Here is an 18,139-nt window from a genome sequence, read left to right as displayed (position 1 = left end):
GTGCCTCTAGGATTTGCTCCGCCCAGGTTCTCAGGTGATGAAGCGTCTTCTGAGGTGGGGGGGTTATAACGGGGATAATGCAGTGAGGGGACCCATGTACACCGGGGTGGGGGGGGTTATAACGGGGATAATGCAGTGAGGGGACCCATGTACACCGGGGTGGGGGGGTTATAACGGGGATAATGCAGTGAGGGGACCCATGTACACCGGGGTGGGGGGGGTTATAACGGGGATAATGCAGTGAGGGGACCCATGTACACCGGGGTGGGGGGGTTATAACGGGGATAATGCAGTGAGGGGACCCATGTACACCGGGGTGGGGGGGGGTTATAACGGGGATAATGCAGTGAGGGGACCCATGTACACCGGGGTGGGGGGGGGTTATAACGGGGATAATGCAGTGAGGGGACCCATGTACACTGGGGGGGGGGGGTTATAACGGGGATAATGGAGTGAGGGGGACCCATGTACACCGGGATGGGGGGGGGTTATAACGGGGATAATGCAGTGAGGGGACCCATGTACACTGGGTTTGGGGGGGGGGGTTATAACAGGGATAATGAAGTGAGGGGACCCATGTACACCGGGGTGGGGGGGGGTTATAACAGAATGGGTGGAAAAAGAACAGAGGATTGCGACTGGTAATAGAGATAACCTTCACTGACCTCCTCCTGCTCTCTCTGTTCTCTGCAGACGATGTCAGCTCTCTACGCCGGCGCCCTCCACAGCGCAGTTGGAACGAGTCCGATCTGGACATGGTGTATGAGAAGAAGCCTTCCCAGGACAGTAAGTGAACTGGGGTACATGGGGGGAGGGGGGAGGCCGGGGTAATTGAGGACATGGGGTGTCAGGGTTCTCCTGTACATGGTGACACCTCTTATCACTTCTCTTCTTTATTGCAGGAAAGGAGCGCACGTCTCTGGGCGGAGTGCCTGTAGTGAAGGCCTGGAGGGAGAGCAGTCTGGACCCAGCACCCATCAAAGGCAAAGTAAGTCCACAGTGGGTGCGACATGGCGTATGTGTGCGACATGTAGTGTGAGAGACATTGCCTGGGCGCATCCCATTCCTCTTTGAAGTCACATGACAGCATCTGCTACCCCCCGGGGTATCTGCATTCCTTCAGATCCCAGATCTATGAATGAAAGTCTTGTACAATGTATGGATGTTCCTTCAGATCCCGAATCTATGAATAGAGGTCTGGTACAGTGTTTCTGCATTACTTCAGATCCTGCATCTATGAATGAAGATCTGATACAATGTATGGATGTTCCTTCAGATCCCAGATCTATGAATGAAGATCTGATACACTGTATGGATGGTCCCTTCAGATCCCAGATCTAGGAATAAAGGTCCAGTACACTGTATGGATGGTCCCTTCAGATCCCAGATCTAGGAATAAAGGTACGATACAATGTATGGATGTTCCTTCAGATCCCAGATCTAGGAATAAAGGTACGATACAATGTATGGATGGTCCCTTCAGATCCCAGATCTAGGAATAAAGGTCCAGTACAATGTATGGATGGTCCTTCAGATCCCAGATCTAGGAATAAAGGTCCAGTACACTGTATGGATGGTCCTTCAGATCCCAGATCTAGGAATAAAGGTACGATACAATGTATGGATGGTCCCTTCAGATCCCAGATCTAGGAATAAAGGTCCAGTACAATGTATGGATGGTCCTTCAGATCCCAGATCTAGGAATAAAGGTCCAGTACACTGTATGGATGGTCCTTCAGATCCCAGATCTAGAAATAAAGGTCCAGTACACTGTATGGATGGTCCTTCAGATCCCAGATCTAGGAATAAAGGGTACTATACAATGTATGGATGGTCCTTCAGATCCCAGATCTAGGAATAAAGGTACAATACAATGTATGGATGGTCCTTCAGATCCCGGATCTAGGATTGAAGGTCCGGTACAATGTATGGACATTCCTTCAGATCCCGGATCAATGACTCAAGGTCAGGTACAATGTACGGATGGTCCTTCAGATCTCTGATCTAGGAATGAAGGTCAGGTACAATGTACGGATGGTTCTTCAGATCTCTGATCTATGAATGAAGGTCAGGTACAATGTACGGATGGTCCTTCAGATTTCTGATCTAGGAATGAAGGTCAGGTACAATGTATAAATGGTCCTTCAGATCTCTGATCTATTAATAAAGGTCAGGTACAATGTATGGACATTCCTTCAGATCCCGGATCAATGAGTCAAGGTCAGGTACAATGTATGGATGGTCCTTCAGATCCCGGATCTATGAATAAAGGTCAGGTACAATGTACGGATGGTCTTTCAGATCTCTGATCTAGGAATAAAGGTCACGTACAATGTATAAATGGTCCTTCAGATCTCTGATCTATTAATAAAGGTCAGGTACAACGTATGGATGGTCCTTCAGATCTCTGATCTATTAATAAAGGTCAGGTACAATGTACGGATGGTCCTTCAGATCTCTGATCTAGGAATGAAGGTCAGGTACAATGTATAAATGGTCCTTCAGATCTCTGATCTATTAATAAAGGTCAGGTACAATGTATGGACATTCCTTCAGATCCCGGATCAATGAGTCAAGGTCAGGTACAATGTACGGATGGTCCTTCAGATCTCTGATCTAGGAATGAAGGTCAGGTACAATGTACGGATGGTCCTTCAGATCTCTGATCTAGGAATGAAGGTCAGATGGTCCTTCAGATCTCTGATCTAGGAATGAGGTCAGGTACAATGTACGGATGGTCCTTCAGATCTCTGATCTAGGAATGAAGGTCAGGTACAATGTATGGATGGTCCTTCAGATCCCGGATCTATGAATAAAGGTCAGGTACAATGTACGGATGGTCTTTCAGATCTCTGATCTAGGATATAAAGGTCAGGTACAATGTATAAATGGTCCTTCAGATCTCTGATCTATTAATAAAGGTCAGGTACAATGTATGGATGGTCCTTCAGATCTCTGATCTATTAATAAAGGTCAGGTACAATGTATGGATGGTCCTTCAGATCTCTGATCTATGAATGAAGGTCTGGTACAACGTATGTATGTTCCTTCAGAGGTTACAGACGTGTGGGGTGTTTGGTTATCTGGGGGAAGGGTCGTGGTGTCTGGTTTACTGTTGCCTAAAGGTGTGTGAGTTCCTGAGCTAGTAACTATCCTGATGGAATGGGTGAGGAAAGTGTCAGTCATCGTCTGTGGGGCCCCGGGGCCCATGCTGTGTGAGGCAGTGTCTGGCGGGAACATGATGTATATAACAGGTGTGCAGAACTGCTGAGCTTATGCCATAAACCGCCTGGCCCCGTCCAAAACAAGGGGGCCCCATATCCCCGCGTAGGTCGCCTGACCAGCCGTCAGAGCCCAGGAAATCTGCTTTCTGATTGGCTCGCAGAACAGCTGCGTTTCTCATTTGGTGTAAGACCATGTCTGCGTGTTTTATGTCACATGACTGGCAGTGCACATAATAGATTTACCTGTTTGCCAGGTACAGCAGTCCCGGGTATCTCGGAGGACTACAACACCCCATCCCCCACCATGGGTACGGAGATAAGCAGAGGTGTTCTGTAGTCCTGTCCTGGGGTGGACAGCGCTGCTCCTCCTTACATACAGTGCAGTTGGTGAGCGTTGTCACCCTAGAAGGGAAGTGTGTTCTTGGTGGGATCGCCAGGTGAAAATAAAGTCAAATAAGCCTGAAAACAGAGAAGTAATGCAGCCCCCTCATCTGAGGACCATGAGCTTCAACTCTGTTAAGTTTTAGGGCGTAGACCTGTGTAGGCCAGTCATATATAGTATTTAGGGGGGATGTAGACCAGACATACATAGTATTTGGGGGGGGGGGGGGGTAGGCTGGTCTTACTTAGTATTTGGGGGCGTAGGTCGGTTATACGTAGTATTGGGGGTGGGTGTAGGGACGGTCATACGTAGTATTTGGGGGGGGGGGGGGGGCACGTAGGCCGGGTCATACGTAGTATTTGGGGGGCGTGGCTGGTCATACATAGTATTTGGGGGGGGCTTAGGGCCTGTCATGTGTAGTATTTGGGACGTGAGTTTTGCCTCACTACTTACGCGTTCTCTTCCCCTCATTCTGTTTTTTTTTTTTGTTTTGTTTTTTTTAGAGCGATGCTGCCTCCACTCTCCCTCGCGGGCACAAGTTCTCTTCTATGGACCGTGGCCCTCCAGGGATGGACCGTGGCCCTCCAGGGATGGACCGTGGCCCTCCAGGGATGGAGCGCGGCCATCTGGGGCCAGACGTTGGCTGGAAGTCTGGTGCGGGAACACTTCTAGGTCCTTCCCATCTCAGCAGCCCATCTCCAGAATTCCTGTGCCTCCACCTGGAGGGCGAGGTCAGCCTCACCGGCCTCTGCCTCTCTCTATGATATTCCGCCTGCAGAATGCATTCTGGGAGCACCAAGTCCCACCCAGATCAGTGCTGCCCCTCCTCCTATGAGCGCTCCCTCTGCACCTCCAGCATCCATACCGGTGATACCAGACATGCCAAGCCATGCCGCCGCACCGGCGACACCTCCAGCAGCAACTGAAGATGTTCCTCGGCCACTCAGCCCCACCCGTCTTCAGCCACACCTGCCCCCACAATTAGCTGATGTACAGAGAATTCTAGAAGACATACCACGACCCCTGCGGAGGCGTGGCTCCCAGGAACACCACTCACTGGCTCCCCCCCTGCCGACTGACCACCGGCAATATAGGCAATCATTGGGCCGACTCTTTGGAAGAGCCACCCCCAAATCTTCTGCTTCAGAGCATCCAAAAGCAGAGGAGAAGCTTCAAGGATACCTCAATAAAGGGAGCTCCAAACAAGCGGAGCTCTCAGCAGAAGAGGCAAACCTCATCAAAATCCCCCCCATCCCTGAGGAGCCACGGCCAGAAGAAAAGCAGGAGACCGCCATTCTTAAACCTGTCGAGGATCCCGTCTGCACATTCCTGGAGTCCTCAGAGTCCAGGGTGGGCGCCTCTGCCTGCTGCAGGGAGAAGTGGACCTTCCTATTCCTGTGGTGGTCAGCGGAGGCCAGAATCTGGTAAGAAAAGGAGTCAGGGCACAATGAAAGGGGGGAGGGGGGCAGTACTTGGAGGGGAGCGAGAACTTTTTAAAATTAGTTCTTCTAATAGAAGCGTTGCATGGTGGATCTCCTAGTCATAGAAGCGTTGCATGATGGATCTCCCGTCATAGGTCATAGGAGGGTTGTGTGATGTGATGGATTTCAGTCTTAGGAAGGTTGTGTGATGGGTTTTCCAGTCATAAGAGGATAGGGTGATAGATTTTATGATCTTAGGAGGGTAGTGTGATGGGTCTCCCGGTCATAGGAGGGTTGGTTGATGGGTCTCCCGGTCATAGGAGGGGAGGGTGATGGGTCTCCCGGTCATAAGGGGGTTAGGTGATAGGTCTCCCGGTCATAGGCAGATTGGATGATGGGTCTCCCAGGTCATTGGAGGGGAGAGTGATGGGTCTCGTGGCATAGGAGGATTGGGTGACGGTTTTCCCGGTCATAGGTGAGTTGGGTGATGGGTCTCCCGGTTCTAGGAGGGGAGGGTGATGGGTCCGCCGGTCCTAGGAGGAGAGGGTGATGGGTCTCCCGGTCCTAGGAGGGGAGGGTGATGGGTCCTCCCGGTCCTAGGAGGGGAGGGTGATGGTCCTCCCGGTCCTAGGAGAGGAGGGTGATGGGTCTCCCGGTCTTAGGAGGGAGGGTGATGGGTCTCCTGGTCATAGGCGGATTGGGTGATGGGTCTCGTGGTCATAGGAGGATTGGGTGACGGGTTTCCCGGTCATAGGTGAGTTGGGTGATGGGTCTCCCAGTCCTAGGAGGGGAGGGTTGGGTCTCCCGGTCCTAGGGGGGAGGATGATGGGTCTCCCGGTTCTAGGAGGGGAGGGTGATGGGTCTCCCGGTTCTAGGAGGGGAGGGTGATGGGTCTCCCGGTTCTAGGAGGGGAGGGTGATGGGTCTCCCGGTCCTAGGAGGGGAGGGTGATGGGTCTCCCGGTCCTAGGAGGGGAGGGTGATGGGTCTCCCGGTCCTAGGAGGGGAGGGTGTGGGTCTCCCGGTCCTAGGAGGGGAGGGTGATGGGTCTCCCGGTTCTAGGAGGGGAGGGTGATGGGTCTCCCGGTCCTAGGAGGGGAGGGTGATGGGTCTCCCGGTCCTAGGAGGGGGAGGGTGATGGGTCTCCCGGTCCTAGGAGGGGAGGGGTGATGGGTCTCCCGGTCCTAGGAGGGGAGGGTGATGGGGTCTCCCGGTCCTAGGAGGGGAGGGTGATGGGTCTCCCGGTCCTAGGAGGGGAGGGTGATGGGTCTCCCGGTCCTAGGAGGGGAGGGTGATGGGTCTCCCGGTCCTAGGAGGGGAGGGTGATGGGTCTCCCGGTCCTAGGAGGGGAGGGTGATGGGTCTCCCGGTCCTAGGAGGGGAGGGTGATGGGTCTCCCGGTCCTAGGAGGGGAGGGTGATGGGTCTCCCGGTCCTAGGAGGGGAGGGTGATGGGTCTCCCGGTCCTAGGAGGGGAGGGTGATGGGTCTCCCGGTCCTAGGAGGGGAGGGTGATGGGTCTCCCGGTCCTAGGAGGGGAGGGTCTCCCGGTCCTAGGAGGGGAGGGTCTCCCGGTCCTGGGAGGGTGATGGGTCTAGGAGGGGAGGGTGATGGGTCTCCCGGTCCTAGGAGGGTTGGGTCTCCCGGTCCTAGGAGGGTTGGGTCTCCCGGTCCTAGGAGGGTTGGGTCTCCCGGTCCTAGGAGGGTTGGGTCTCCCGGTCCTAGGAGGGTTGGGTCTCCCGGTCCTGGGAGGGTGATGGGTTGGGTCTCCCGGTCCTAGGAGGGTTGGGTCTCCCGGTCCTAGGAGGGTTGGGTCTCCCGGTCCTAGGAGGGTTGGGTCCTCCCGGTCCTAGGAGGGTTGGGTCTCCCGGTCCTAGGAGGGTTGGGTCTCCCGGTCCTAGGAGGGTTGGGTCTCCCGGTCCTGGGAGGGTGATGGGTTGGGTCTCCCGGTCCTAGGAGGGTTGGGTCTCCCGGTCCTAGGAGGGTTGGGTCTCCCGGTCCTGGGAGGGTGATGGGTCCTAGGAGGGTTGGGTCTCCCGGTCCTAGGAGGGGAGGGTGATGGGTCTCCCGGTCATAGGAGGGGAGGGTGATGGGTCTCCCGGTCATAAGGGGGTTAGGTGATAGGTCTCCCGGTCATAGGCAGATTGGATGATGGGTCTCCCAGTCATTGGAGGGGAGAGTGATGGTCTCGTGGCCATAGGAGGATTGGGTGACGGTTTTCCCGGTCATAGGTGAGTTGGGTGATGGGTCTCCCGGTTCTAGGAGGGGAGGGTGATGGGTCCGCCGGTCCTAGGAGGAGAGGGTGATGGGTCTCCGGTCCTAGGAGGGGAGGGTGATGGGTCCTCCCGGTCCTAGGAGGGGAGGGTGATGGGTCCTCCCGGTCCTAGGAGAGGAGGGTGATGGGTCTCCCGGTCTTAGGAGGGGGAGGGTGATGGGTCTCCTGGTCATAGGCGGATTGGGTGATGGGTCTCGTGGTCATAGGAGGATTGGGTGACGGGTTTCCCGGTCATAGGTGAGTTGGGTGATGGGTCTCCCAGTCCTAGGAGGGGAGGGTTGGGTCTCCCGGTCCTAGGGGGGGAGGATGATGGGTCTCCCGGTTCTAGGAGGGAGGGGTGATGGGTCTCCCGGTTCTAGGAGGGGAGGGTGATGGGGTCTCCCGGTTCTAGGAGGGGAGGGTGATGGGTCTCCCGGTCCTAGGAGGGGAGGGTGATGGGTCTCCCGGTCCTAGGAGGGGAGGGTGATGGGTCTCCCGGTCCTAGGAGGGGAGGGTGATGGGTCTCCCGGTCCTAGGAGGGGAGGGTGATGGGTCTCCCGGTTCTAGGAGGGGAGGGTGATGGGTCTCCCGGTCCTAGGAGGGGGAGGGTGATGGGTCTCCCGGTCCTAGGAGGGGAGGGTGATGGGTCTCCCGGTCCTAGGAGGGGAGGGTGATGGGTCTCCCGGTCCTAGGAGGGGAGGGTGATGGGTCTCCCGGTCCTAGGAGGGGAGGGTGATGGGTCTCCCGGTCCTAGGAGGGGAGGGTGATGGGTCTCCCGGTCCTAGGAGGGGAGGGTGATGGGTCTCCCGGTCCTAGGAGGGGAGGGTGATGGGTCTCCCGGTCCTAGGAGGGGAGGGTGATGGGTCTCCCGGTCCTAGGAGGGGAGGTGATGGGTCTCCCGGTCCTAGGAGGGGAGGGTGATGGGTCTCCCGGTCCTAGGAGGGGAGGGTGATGGGTCTCCCGGTCCTAGGAGGGGAGGGTGATGGGTCTCCCGGTCCTAGGAGGGGAGGGTCTCCCGGTCCTAGGAGGGGAGGGTCTCCCGGTCCTGGGAGGGTGATGGGTCTAGGAGGGGAGGGTGATGGGTCTCCCGGTCCTAGGAGGGTTGGGTCTCCCGGTCCTAGGAGGGTTGGGTCTCCCGGTCCTAGGAGGGTTGGGTCTCCCGGTCCTGGGAGGGTGATGGGTTGGGTCTCCCGGTCCTAGGAGGGTTGGGTCTCCCGTTCCTAGGAGGGTTGGGTCTCCCGGTCCTAGGAGGGTTGGGTCTCCCGGTCCTAGGAGGGTTGGGTCTCCCGGTCCTAGGAGGGTTGGGTCTCCCGGTCCTGGGAGGGTGATGGGTTGGGTCTCCCGGTCCTAGGAGGGTTGGGTCTCCCGGTCCTAGGAGGGTTGGGTCTCCCGGTCCTGGGAGGGTGATGGGTCCTAGGAGGGTTGGGTCTCCCGGTCCTAGGAGGGGAGGGTGATGGGTCTCCCGGTCCTAGGAGGGGAGGGTGATGGGTCTCCCGGTCCTAGGAGGGGAGGGTGATGGGTCTGCCGGTCATAGGAATATTGTGTCCCGTGTTTGAGCCATGGTGGAGGCTGCTGTCACCTCCTGTTGACAATTCCTCTCGTTCTCTCTTCTTTAGGAGCTTCGCTCAGTTCTGAAAGGTCACAGTTCACCGCGGAAGTCTCGCCCCCGCCGTGCCCGCCTGGATCCGCTTATTTTACTATTAGATGGGGCACTTACCGGGGAGCTGGATGTGGTCACTCATGCATTGAAGGAGGTAGGTACTTTGTTCTGAAAAGTTTTGCTCTGCGTAGCTCCACCCCTGACATCCACTGAAGTAGACAGCTCCTCCCCCATAGGGGTACCTGCCAATCGCAGCTCTGTGTTCACTGTCTCCTGTTTTTCTCTCCACCAATCAGGTGAATGACCCCAGTCAGCCGAATGAAGAAGGGATCACCGCTCTTCACAACGCCATCTGTGGGGCCAATTTCCACATCGTTAACCTGCTGATCAACGGTGGAGCCAACGTCAATGCAACAGACAGCCACGGATGGTGAGGGTGGGGGTGGGGATGATGGGGAATTGGGGGGGGGCAGATAGTGTGGCTGGGGTCAAAATATACACTGGTCTTGAGGCATGGCTAAGGAGCAACAAATGTGTCAGGAAACATGGGGGAGGGGCTGATATTAGGGGGTTGAGGTTGGTGCAGAGCCAACAGATATGAAGGAATATGGGTGTTGCGTGGGGGATGGGCTGTTCCTGGGAAGGCGATTGGGGATGATAATGGGCTATTGAGTTTGGGGAGAGGAGGATGTTGGGGTGGGGGGAGCTATTCCTAGGGAGAAGCATGGAGTTTTGGGGGCACATGGGGGAGTAGCTATTCCTAGGGAGGAGCTTGGAGTTTGAGGCATGTGGGGGGTTTTGGGTGGGGAAGTGGCTACTCCAAGGGCGAAGCATGGAGTTTTGGTGCATATTGGGGTGTTGGATGGGGGCGGGCCTATTCCTGGGGAGGAGCATGGCATTTTGGGGCACCTGGGGGGTGTTGGATAGGGAGGGGCTATTCCTGGGAAAGAGCATGGAGTTTGGGGCACATGGGGGGGGGGGTGTTGGGGGAGGGGCTATTCCTGGGGTGGAGCATGGAGTTTTGGGACACATGGGGGGTGTTGGATAGGGGAGGGGCTATTCCTGGGGCGGAGCATGGCATTTTGGGACACATGGGGGGTGTTGGATAGGGGAGGGGCTATTCCTGGGGCGGAGCATGGAGCACGTGGGGGGTTTTGGAGGGGGGGGCTATTCCTGGGGCGCAGCATGGAGTTTGGAGCACGTGGGGGGTTTTGGAGGAGGGGCTATTCCTGGGCTGGAGCATGGAGTTTGGAGCATGTGGGGGGGTTTTGGAGTTTGGGGCACATGGGGGGGTGTTGGAGGAGGAGCTATTTCTGGGGAGGAGAATGGAGTTTGGGGCACGTGGGGGTGTTGGAGGAGGGGCTATTCCTGGGGCGGAGCATGGAGTTTGGGGCACATGGGGGGGTGTTGGGGAGGGCCCATTCCTTGGAGGAGCATGGAGTTTAGGGCATATGGGGGGGGTGTTGGGGGAGGGGCTATTCCTGGGGCGGAGCATGGAGGTTGGGGACACATGGGGGGTGTTGGATAGGGGAGGGGCTATTCCTAGGGAGGAGCATGGAATTTGGGGCACATGGGGGTTGTTGGATAGGGGAGGGGCTATTCCTAGGGAGGAGCATGGAGTTTGGGGCACATGGGGGGTGTTGGATAGGGGAGGGGCTATTCCTAGGGAGGAGCATGGAGTTTGGGGCACATGGGGGGTGTTGGATAGGGGAGGGGCTATTGTTAGGGAGGAGCATGGAGTTTGGGGCACATGGGGGGGGTTATTGGTGCAGAGGGGTGGTTGGTGGGGGTGATAATATAATATGTGACATGGGAACACGCCCTTCTTTCTCCTCCTAGGACTCCTCTGCACTGCGCAGCCTCGTGTAACGACCTTCAGATCTGCGCTGCGCTGGTGCGGCACGGTGCCGCCATCTTTGCCACGACCTTCAGTGACGGCAGCTTGGCGGTGGAGAAGTGTGACCCCTACAGGGAGGGCTACAAGGAATGTCTGACCTACCTGACTGGTAAAGATCCTGCCTTGTGGCTGATCTCTGTGTATCTTTGTCTATCCCCTCCCCCATGACTGACCGTTCCCCTCTCCCCCCTCAGAGGTAGAAGAGTGTATGGGGGAGACGCAGAGCGGCGTGGTGTACGCCTTGTGGGATTACTCTGCAGAGTTTGCTGATGAACTGTCCGTACGTGAGGGCGACTCGGTCACCGTTCTCAGGAAGGACGGAGAGGGCGGCACCTGGTGGTGGGCGGCTCACTGCGGACGGGAGGGCTACGTCCCCCGCAACTACTTTGGGGTAAGAACAATGTGCTGTGTACTATGAACATCCAATGTGCTGCAAACAGAACCCGCCCTCTATTACTGTCCAATGGGAAGAGAGAAGGCTGCATATTACTGTCCAATGAGGAGAGAGGAGGCTGCATATTACTGTCCAATGGGGAGAGAGGAGGCTGCATATTACTGTCCAATGGGGAGAGAGGAGGCTGCATATTACTGTCCAATGGGGAGAGAGGAGGCTGCATATTACTGTCCAATGGGAAGAGAGGAGTCTACATATTACTGTCCAATGGGGAGAGAGGAGGCTGCATATTACTGTCCAATGGGGAGAGAGGAGGCTGCATATTACTGTCCAATAGGGAGAGAGGAGTCTCCATATTACTGTCCAATGGGGAGAGAGGAGGCTGCATATTAATGTCCAATGGGGAGAGAGGAGGCTGCATATTACTGTCCAATGGGGAGAGAGGAGGCTGCATATTACTGTCCAATGGGGGAAAGGGGAGGCTGCATATTACTGGCCAATGGGGAGAGAGGAGGCTGCATATTACTGTCCAATGTGGAGAGAGGAGGCTGCATATTACTGTCCAATGGGGGAGAGAGGAGGCTGCATATTAATGTCCAATGGGGGAAAGGGGAGGCTGCATATTACTGTCCAATGGGAAGAGAGGAGGCTGCATATTACTGTCCAATGGGGGAGAGGGGAGGCTGCATATTACTGTCCAATGGGGGAGAGGGGAGGCTGCATATTACTGTCCAATGGGGGAGAGGGGAGGCTGCATATTACTGTCCAATGGGGGAGAGGGGAGGCTGCATATTACTGTCCAATGGGGGAGAGGGGAGGCTGCATATTGCTGTCCAATGGGGGAGAGAGCAGGCTGCATATTACTGTCCAATGGGAAGAGAGGAGGCTGCATATTACTGTCCAATGGGAGGGTACAGAGGTGTATGAGACATTTAAGTTAATGATTATTATAATGAAGACTACAGCCAATCATACTGCTTGTTCTAATTACTCCGCCCTCCTCTATTACAGATGTATCCCCGGCTCCGCCCCCAGCGCAGTCCTCTGTAACAGAAGAACAAAAACCAGATCTGGTTGTATATGGAGGAGTCTGTGTGTGTGTGTGTGTGTGTACGTGTGTGTGTGTGTGTGTACGTGTGTGTCTGTGTACACGTGTGTGTACGTGTGTGTCTGTGTACACGTGTGTGTTTGTGTGTGTGTGTACACGTGTGTGTTTGTGTGTGTGTGTACACGTGTGTGTTTGTGTGTGTGTGTGTACACGTGTGTGTTTGTGTGTGTGTGTACATGTGTGTCTGTGTACATTGTGTGTGTGTGTGTGTACACGTGTGTGTGTGTGTGTACACGTGTGTGTGTGTGTGCATGTGTATTGAGACATGTCTGTGTGGTGTATGTAGTGGGGGGGGGAGGGGAGGGGGATGTCATTTCTTTTTATACATTGTGTGTGTGTGTGTGTGGCCTGTGTATGTTGGTGCATTCTCTGCAGCGGGCTGTGCGTGCGTTGGGTGCGCTGTGTGTACTGCACACTGTGTGTGTGTGTCTATGGTACGCGGTTGGCACTTTATTTGGGTTTTTAGGACGCGGCGGCCATGTACGCAGCCTGCCACCATCTCTAATACTTTGTATAAAATAGTTTTTCTAATAAAATTCAGTATTTAGCATTGTCTGTGGCTTCATTCCTTCACCTGTCTGTCCTTCCCATCCACCTCCTACCCTACCTTGTCCTTCCCAATCACACTGGGAACACTGGAGGTACTGGGAACACTGGAGGTACAGGGATCACAATGGGAACACTGGAGGTACAGGGATCACACTGGGAACACTGAAGGTACAGGGATCACAATGGGAACACTGGAGGTACAGGGATCACGATGGGAACACTGGAGGTACAGGGATCACAATGGGAACACTGGAGGTACAGGGATCACACTGGGAACCCTGGAGGTACAGGGATCACACTGGGAACCCTGAAGGTACAGGGATCACACTGGGAACACTGGAGGTACAGGGAACACTGAAGGTACAGGGATCACAATGGGAACACTGGAGGTACAGGGATCACACTGGGAACACTGAAGGTACAGGGATCACACTGGGAACACTGGAGGTACAGGGAACACTGAAGGTACAGGGATCACAATGGGAACACTGGAGGTACAGGGATCACACTGGGAACCCTGGAGGTACAGGGATCACACTGGGAACACTGAAGGTACAGGGATCACAATGGGAACACTGAAGGTACAGGGATCACACTGGGAACACTGGAGGTACAGGGATCACACTGGGAACCCTGGAGGTACAGGGATCACACTGGGAACCCTGGAGGTACAGGGATCACACTGGGAACCCTGGAGGTACAGGGATCACACTGGGAACCCTGGAGGTACAGGGATCACACTGGGAACACTGGAGGTACAGGGATGACACTGGGAACACTGGAGGTACAGGGATGACACTGGGAACACTGGAGGTACAGGGATCACACTGGGAACACTGGAGGTACAGGGATCACACTGGGAACACTGGAGGTACAGGGAACACTGGAGGTACAGGGATCACACTGGGAACACTGGAGGTACAGGGAACACTGGAGGTACAGGGATCACACTGGGAACACTAAAGGTACAGGGCTCACACTGGGAACACTGGAGGTACAGGGCTCACACTGGGAACACTAAAGGTACAGGGCTCACACTGGGAACACTGGAGGTACAGGGATGACACTGGGAACACTAAAGGTACAGGGCTCACACTGGGAACACTGGAGGTACAGGGCTCACACTGGGAACACTAAAGGTACAGGGCTCACACTGGGAACACTGGAGGTACAGGGCTCACACTGGGAACACTGGAGGTACAGGGATCACACTGGGAACACTGGAGGTACAGGGATGACACTGGGAACACTGGAGGTACAGGGATCACACTGGGAACACTGGAGGTACAGGGATCACACTGGGAACACTAAAGGTACAGGGATCACACTGGGAACACTGGAGGTACAGGGATCACACTGGGAACACTGGAGGTACAGGGAACACTGGAGGTACAGGGATCACACTGGGAACACTGGAGGTACAGGGAACACTGGAGGTACAGGGATCACACTGGGAACACTAAAGGTACAGGGCTCACACTGGGAACACTGGAGGTACAGGGCTCACACTGGGAACACTAAAGGTACAGGGCTCACACTGGGAACACTGGAGGTACAGGGAACACTGGAGGTACAGGGATCACACTGGGAACACTGGAGGTACAGGGAACACTGGAGGTACAGGGCTCACACTGGGAACACTGGAGGTACAGGGCTCACACTGGGAACACTGGAGGTACAGGGATCACACTGGGAACACTGGAGGTACAGGGATCACACTGGGAACACTGGAGGCGGCTATAGCAACCAATGGCCAGAGTATCAGGTGGAGCTGGAGGCGGAGCGAGTGCCAGCGCTATGGCGGGGTTTGCTCGCTCTGTCAGTTTCATTCCAGGACACTGTATTGTCCCAGAATGAAGGGACCCGGGACAGACCTGCTAATTGTGCAATCCGGGACACGTGGGCACCCTAGAGGGATCTAATTTTTAGAAGGTATCAGTCAGGAGAAGGGTCCAAGGCATTAGATATACCATGGAACACAGTGAAGACCGTTATCAAGTGGAGAAAATATGGCACAACAGCGACCTTACCAAGAACTGGACGTCCCTCCAAAACTTACATAGTTATATAGGAGGTGAGGTTGAAAAAAGACTCAAGTCCAACCTATGTGTGTGATTATATGTCAGTATTACATTATATATCCCTGTATGTTGTGGTCATTCAGGTGATTATCTAATAGTTTCTTGAAGCTATCGATGCTCCCCGCTGAGACCACCGCCTGTGGAAGGGAATTCCACATCCTTGCCGCTCTTACAGTAAAGAACCCTCTACGTAGTTTAAGGTTAAACCTCTTTTCTTCTAATTTTAATGAGTGGCCACGTGTCTTGTTAAACTCCCTTCTGCGAAAAAGTTTTCTCCCTATTGTGGGGTCACCAGTCCGGTATTTGTATATTGAGGGGTCACCAGTCCGGTATTTGTAAATTGAAATCATATCCCCTCTCAAGCGTCTCTTCTCCAGAGAGAATAAGTTCAGAGCTCACAACCTTTCCTCATAACTAAGATCCTCCAGACCCTTTATTAGCTTTGTTGCCCTTCTTTGTACTCGCTCCATTTCCAGTACATCCTTCCTGAGGACTGATGCCCAGAACTGGACAGCATACTCCAGGTGCGGCCGGACCAGAGTCTTGTAGAGCGGGAGAATTATCGTTTTATCTCTGGAGTTGATCCCCTTTTTAATGCCAATATTCTGTTTGCTTTATTAGCAGCAGCTTGGCATTGCATGTCATTGCTGAGCCTATCATCTACTAGGACCCCCAGGTCCTTTTCCATCCTAGATCCCCCCAGAGGTTCTCCCCCCAGTCTATAGATTGCATTCAGATTTTTACCACCCAAATCCATTATTTTACATTTTTCTACATTGAACCTCATTTGCCATGTAGTCGCCCCTCCCCCATTCATTTGTTCAGATCTTTTGGCAAGGTTTTCACATCCTGCGGAGAAGTTATTGCCCTGCTTAGCTTAGTATCGTCTGCAAATACAGAGATTGAACTGTTTATCCCATCCTCCAGATCGTTTATGAACAAATTAAATAGGATTGGTCCCAGCACAGAACCCTGGAGAACCCCACTACCCACCCCTGACCATTCTGAGTACTCCCCATTTATCACCACCCTCTGAACTCGCCCTTGTAGCCAGTTTTCAATCCATGTACTCACCCTATGGTCCATGCCAACGGACCTTATTTTGTACAGTAAACGTTTATGGGGAACTGTGTCAAATGCTTTTGTAAAATCCAGATACACCACGTCTACGGGCCTTCCTTTATCTTGATGGCAACTCACCTCCTCATAGAAGGTTAATAGATTGGTTTGGCAAGAACGATTCTTCATGAATCCATGCTGATTACTGCTAATGATACCGTTCTCATTACTAAAATCTTGTATATAGTCCCTTATCATCCCCTCCAAGAGTTTACATACTATTGATGTTAGGCTAACTGGTCTGTAATTCCCAGGGATGTATTTTGGGCCCTTTTTAAATATTGGTGCTACATTGGCTTTTCTCCAATCAGCTGGTACCATTCCAGTCAGTAGACTGTCAGTAAAAATTAGGAACAATGGTCTGGCAATCACTTGACTGAGTTCCCTAAGTACCCTCGGATGCAAGCCATCTGGTCCCGGTGATTTATTAATGTTAAGTTTCTCATGTCTAATTTTAATTCCGTCCTCTGTTAACCATGGAGGTGCTTCCTGTGTTGTGTCATGAGGATAAACACTGCAGTTTTGGTTACTGAAGCCCCCCAATTCACTCATGAAGACTGAGGAGAAGAATAAATTCAATACCTTTGCCATCTCCCCATCCTTTATAACCAGATGTCCTTCCTCATTCTTTATGGGGCCAATATGGTCTGTCCTCCCTTTTTTACTGTTTACATACTTAAAGAATTTCTTGGGATCTTTTTTTTGCTCTCCTCCGCTATGTGTCTTTCATGTTCTATCTTAGCCGTCCTAATTGCACCCTTACATTTCTTGTTGCATTCTTTATAAAGTCTGAATGCTGAGGATGATCCCTCAACCTTGTATTTTTTGAAGACTTTCTCCTTTGCTTTTATATGCATTTTTACATTGGAGTTAAGCCATCCAGGACTTTTGTTCTCTCTTTTAAATTTATTACCCAATGGGATACATTGGCTAATGCCCTTATTTAATATGCTCTTAAAGCAAACCCATCTCTCCTCTGTATTCTTTGTTCCTAATATTTTATCCCAATTTATGCCTTTTAGCAAGGTTTGTAGTTTAGGGAAGTTGGCTCTTTTGAAATTCAATGTCTTTGTGTTCCCTTCATGTTTCCTATTTGTGTGATTTATACTGAAACTAATTGACCTGTGATCGCTGTTACCTAAATTGCCCCATATTTCCACATCCGTGATCAGGTCTGTATTGTTGGTAATCAGTAGATCCAGTAATGTTTTATTTCTAGTTGGTGCGTCTACCATCTGACCCATAAAATTCACTGGCGAGCCTTAGATGAATGCGCGGTTCCCTCCGCCCAGTCTATGTCTGGATAATTAAAATCCCTCATTATGATAACACTTCCCATCCTTGCTGCTAATCCAAATTGTGATAGGAGATCTGTCTCCACTTCCTCCCTCAGGTTAGGGGGCATATAGCATACTCCCAGTATTATTTTCCCCTTAGCTTCATCCCTGATAGAAAGACGAGAAGAAAACTGGTCAGGGAGGCTGTCAAGAGGCCTACAGCAACAGTAAAGGAGCTCCAGGAATATCTGGCAAGTACTGGCTGTTAGGGATGGGCGAACAGTTCAGCCCTTACAGACCACAGCTAGAGTAGGAACAGCTCAGATAGTTTCAATGTAGTGTAGTGAGACGGTGTCGGTAATCTTTACATTAGTGTATAGCTAGAGTAGGGACAGTTCAGATAGCGTCAGTGTAGTGACGGTTGAACACCATCTATTTGATTGCGTTACTGCCAGTTTAACGCCATATAGTTTTGTGCGTTACCGCCAGTTTAACACCATTTACTTATGTGTACGTTACTGCCAGTTTAATGCCATATAGTTTTGTGCGTTACCGCCAGTTTAACACCATTTACTTATGTGTACGTTACTGCCAGTTTAATGCCATATAGTTGTGTGTGGCACTGTACGTTTGATGCATTATATTGCAGTATATTATAGTATATTCGTGGAGTGTGTCTGTGTAGTGTGAGTACTCAAATTAAAGTGCACCAAAACACCTCTTTACATTGATTAAAGTGCATCTACATACCGATTTCAACTTCTTCTTTACATTTTCTTATAAGCACCGCCCCTTCCCTTCCAATAATGTCTGGGAGGACAGCAAGGAGAGGCATATG

At 52.9% G+C, this 18,139-nt stretch overlaps 1 protein-coding gene across 1 annotated transcript in view; it reads left to right on the top strand.

The window, feature by feature from the left end:
* Window positions 1-12,504, top strand: part of PPP1R13L (protein phosphatase 1 regulatory subunit 13 like) — a gene marked incomplete in the record, with an annotated part of 30,347 nt that extends 17,843 nt beyond the window's left edge. Inside the window, 13 exon segments of the mRNA XM_073598063.1 lie at window positions 1-34; window positions 694-786; window positions 903-988; window positions 4,110-4,272; window positions 4,275-4,412; window positions 4,415-4,966; window positions 4,969-5,030; window positions 8,893-9,030; window positions 9,173-9,306; window positions 10,716-10,882; window positions 10,968-11,164; window positions 12,179-12,275; window positions 12,450-12,504. Coding sequence (XP_073454164.1) covers window positions 1-34; window positions 694-786; window positions 903-988; window positions 4,110-4,272; window positions 4,275-4,412; window positions 4,415-4,966; window positions 4,969-5,030; window positions 8,893-9,030; window positions 9,173-9,306; window positions 10,716-10,882; window positions 10,968-11,164; window positions 12,179-12,217 — 1,803 coding nt within the window.
* Window positions 12,505-18,139: the final 5,635 nt, after the last annotated feature.

The sequence above is a fragment of the Aquarana catesbeiana genome, linkage group LG09 (genome assembly GCF_042186555.1).
Source record: "Aquarana catesbeiana isolate 2022-GZ linkage group LG09, ASM4218655v1, whole genome shotgun sequence".
NCBI classification, from domain to species: Eukaryota; Metazoa; Chordata; class Amphibia; order Anura; family Ranidae; genus Aquarana; species Aquarana catesbeiana.
The sequence above is the reverse complement of the archived record's forward strand: the minus strand, read 5'-3'. Positions and strand labels throughout refer to the sequence as shown.